General features: G+C 37.9%; 1 protein-coding gene across 1 annotated transcript; it reads left to right on the forward strand.

Moving 5' to 3' along the window:
* The first annotated feature begins 955 nt into the window (after positions 1–955).
* Positions 956–2,575, forward strand: LOC113704899 (putative UPF0481 protein At3g02645). The gene has a single exon (XM_027226765.1). It carries the CDS (start codon positions 956–958, stop codon positions 2,573–2,575), a length of 1,620 nt encoding a protein of 539 aa, XP_027082566.1.
* The last annotated feature ends 671 nt before the right edge of the window (positions 2,576–3,246 follow it).

Below are 3,246 nucleotides of genomic sequence, written 5' to 3' on the forward strand. Positions count from 1 at the left end.
TCTAAACATCATACGATTATTATACAATGAAAACATGCATCTTTTCATTCCCCCAAATACACACATTTTCATACACATAACATTCAATTTTTATATTAGTTTCGTTTTATCAAAATTAAAAAGTAATAGTTAAAAAATTAATTCCATCTAAAGTGAAATAACATATTGGCAGTGAACATTCTAATAAACATAAATTATAATACTTCAATTCAGTGCTCAAATTCAACAGATTATCAAACAAATTTAACTTCATGAATTCAACAAGTTCAGACTTCAATACTTGAGTTTCAGCTTTCAGATTTCAAATTTTAATTTTATCAAATGCTTCCTAAGTCATGTTTTCTATATTGTGTATCAAATTTTTTTTTTTTTTTTTTGTGATGAAACTAATACACAGTACCCTCTTCATTTTCCATTTTGTACAACTCAAATACAAAATAAGAGCTCCATTCTGTAGAGTTTTACTTCTTTTTCGTCCTTTACCTTTAACATTCAACTCCACTGTTTAAGCTATGTTAACTTTCTTCCTCTCAAGCACCTGAGGATGTTCATCTGCATATTGCATGCGTAATTGTACATTTATTTATTCGTTTCAAAATTGACAATGACATGAATAATTGTACCGCATATTGGAGAACTCGCCACAAAGTAAAAGGAAATGTTAATTGTTCAGCTGTTGGTTGACTAAGACAATGACAACCTTGAGGAGCATAATTTAATTAATAATTACAGGTAACAAATACACAAATTTTCGTCCACGGTACCAACAAAAAATAATTTCCACGTTTCAGTGGTGTATCATACTAGGCTTTTCTCGACTTTATACCGTCTAAAGATTGTGTGGAAAAATTAGAATAACTGTCCAACATTAAGTTATTGCGGCGACCAGGATCTGCATTCCCATAAATACCAATCGTCAAGCTTAACATTTTCACATCATCCCAAAACCAAAGAAATGGAACATTCATATTCATCAGCCACAGTTCCCTTAAGCTCTAGCGCCAAGGGCTGGGTTGATCGAGTCAGCAACATCTTCCAGAGAGAATTTGCTATCGACATCGACCATCTTCCTCCCGTTTCTGTTTTTGAAGTCCCCAAAATACTCAAACTTCAAAAACCCGAAGCTTATACTCCTCAGCTCATAGCAATGGGGCCTTACCATCATTTACACCCCGAGCTCTATCACATGGAGAGGTACAAGCTCGCCGCCATCAAAGAGATCTCGAACCCAGAGCAGATTTCCAATTTCCAACATATCGTGATCAACAGGTTGAAGAAGATGGATCCCTCTATCCGGGCTTGTTACAATAAGTTCATGGACTATGATCAAGATACATTGGCATGGATCGTAGCAATAGACAGTTGTTTCTTTCTCCACATCTTGCATTCTTATCTTGTGCAAGATGAGACCGCGGACAGAAGATTGTTGGACAACACTATTGTCACGAGAGATATCATGATGCTCGAGAATCAAATCCCATTTGTTCTGTTGAAAGAGATTCGCAAGTCACTCCAAGTCTCTCCTAACTCTAATGGTCAGGAGGAAGGAGATGATATAGAGCTGATCTTGATATTATTTCAATTGTGTGAAGCACAATCTCCTGTTAAGTTCTCAAGTGATAAGACCAACCGAGACCGTTACCGTAGACCTCTGCATTTGTTAGATATGATGTATCATGTGATTGTTAATGTCCCAGGTTCTGTCGTGTCTGGATCCTTAGCAAATGGTCTCATTCAAGCCATACCAACTTATACAGAATTCAGGAACTCATTGACCACTTCATCCTCGTCCTCCTCGACAGATAGGGAAAATCCAGACGTGTTTCACAATAATAATTTGGAAGCAATCTTGGAATTGGTGGAGACCTTTGGTAACAAGCGTACCCAGGACTTTCTTCGGCCTGTTAAGCTTGTCTCAAGTATTCCGTGGTCAACTATTTTGGGGCTGTTCAGAAAAGGCAACGTAGGCACTAGAGAGCAAAATTCAGAAGATGATGAAATCGAAATTCCGTCGGTATCTCATCTCTGGCGCTATGCTAAAGTGCAATGCAAACCCTTCATTGGGAGCATTAAAGAGATCAAGTTCGTGGAAGAGGAAGCCGCTTTGTACCTTCCTGTAATGAATTTGAACGCGAGCTCAGAAGTGATAATGAGGAATCTGGTGGCCTACGAGGCTGCTATGTCTAAGCCAACCCTTGAATTTGCTCGATACGTCAACCTCATGAATGGGATTATGGACACTGCAGAAGACGTGAAGCTGCTGAAGCAAAATGGGGTGATCAAGGGGGGTCTCACGGATGATGAAATTGCTGATCAATTCAACGGTATGAAGAGATGTTATGCTGGCTCAGATCACAAGTCCAACATCGAAGTTGCCGTTGAGAAAGTTAACAAATTCTATGGCAAGAAGCTTTTGGTCAGGACGGTTAGACGGTTAAAGAGGAGTTTGTTTGCTTCATGGAAACATCTGGCCCTGGTTTCCACTGTGGTGCTGCTGGTCGTGCTTAGCTTGCAGACCTTTTGCGAGTTCTATCAGTGCAGCAAAATCTGGAACTTCCACCAGGAACCATCATGATCATCTCAATCAGCACCAGGAAGTAAAATGTCTGTTTTGATTAAACAGAGAAGTATATGATACATTTATTTATTCTTTTTTCCTTTATCAATTTATTGTTTCTCATGGACTGTATGCTCTCATCTAGAATTCCAAAAAGGGAAAGAAATGCAAACAAGCATATACTTGTTTGCTGATTCTGTCTCGTTAATTGTATCTTATCACTCTATTGTAGTTGCTGTTGGCTCAATAAACACACACAGCAAAAGCGTATATAATTTAACACCCCTTTCTGGAAAATTTTTTGAGCTACATAATTTTGAACATCGAAATAAATTCGCAGCACAAAATAATGAAGGGAAAATAAGAGTTGAAAAGAAAGGAATGGGAGACAAAATGATATTTCTTTATTACTCAAACCTCATATTACATAATTTTTTTTAACTAATAGCATACCCAGTCGGTTTAAGCCAACCACTGAAATCGGCCCAATAGTCATGGAAGGGTTCTTACGGTCTTTCCTATTTTCAAATTCAAAATTCGAATCATATGCCTAACAGTTGGAAATGGAAAGAGTTTAGGGGACAGGGTGGAAGGATAAATAATAATAAAAAAAAGAAGATCAATTTAAACCAGTTTAGTAGACCCACGTTAGGGATAACAATAGAGGCGAGTAGCTGTCCTGCAGGAGG

This window comes from Coffea arabica, chromosome 8e (genome assembly GCF_036785885.1).
Source record: "Coffea arabica cultivar ET-39 chromosome 8e, Coffea Arabica ET-39 HiFi, whole genome shotgun sequence".
Taxonomy (NCBI): domain Eukaryota; kingdom Viridiplantae; phylum Streptophyta; class Magnoliopsida; order Gentianales; family Rubiaceae; genus Coffea; species Coffea arabica.

Coding starts and splice junctions, on each gene's coding strand:
- LOC113704899 (XM_027226765.1), top strand. CDS start 956: ATGGAACATTCATATTCATCAGCCACAGTTCCCTTAAGCTCTAGCGCC.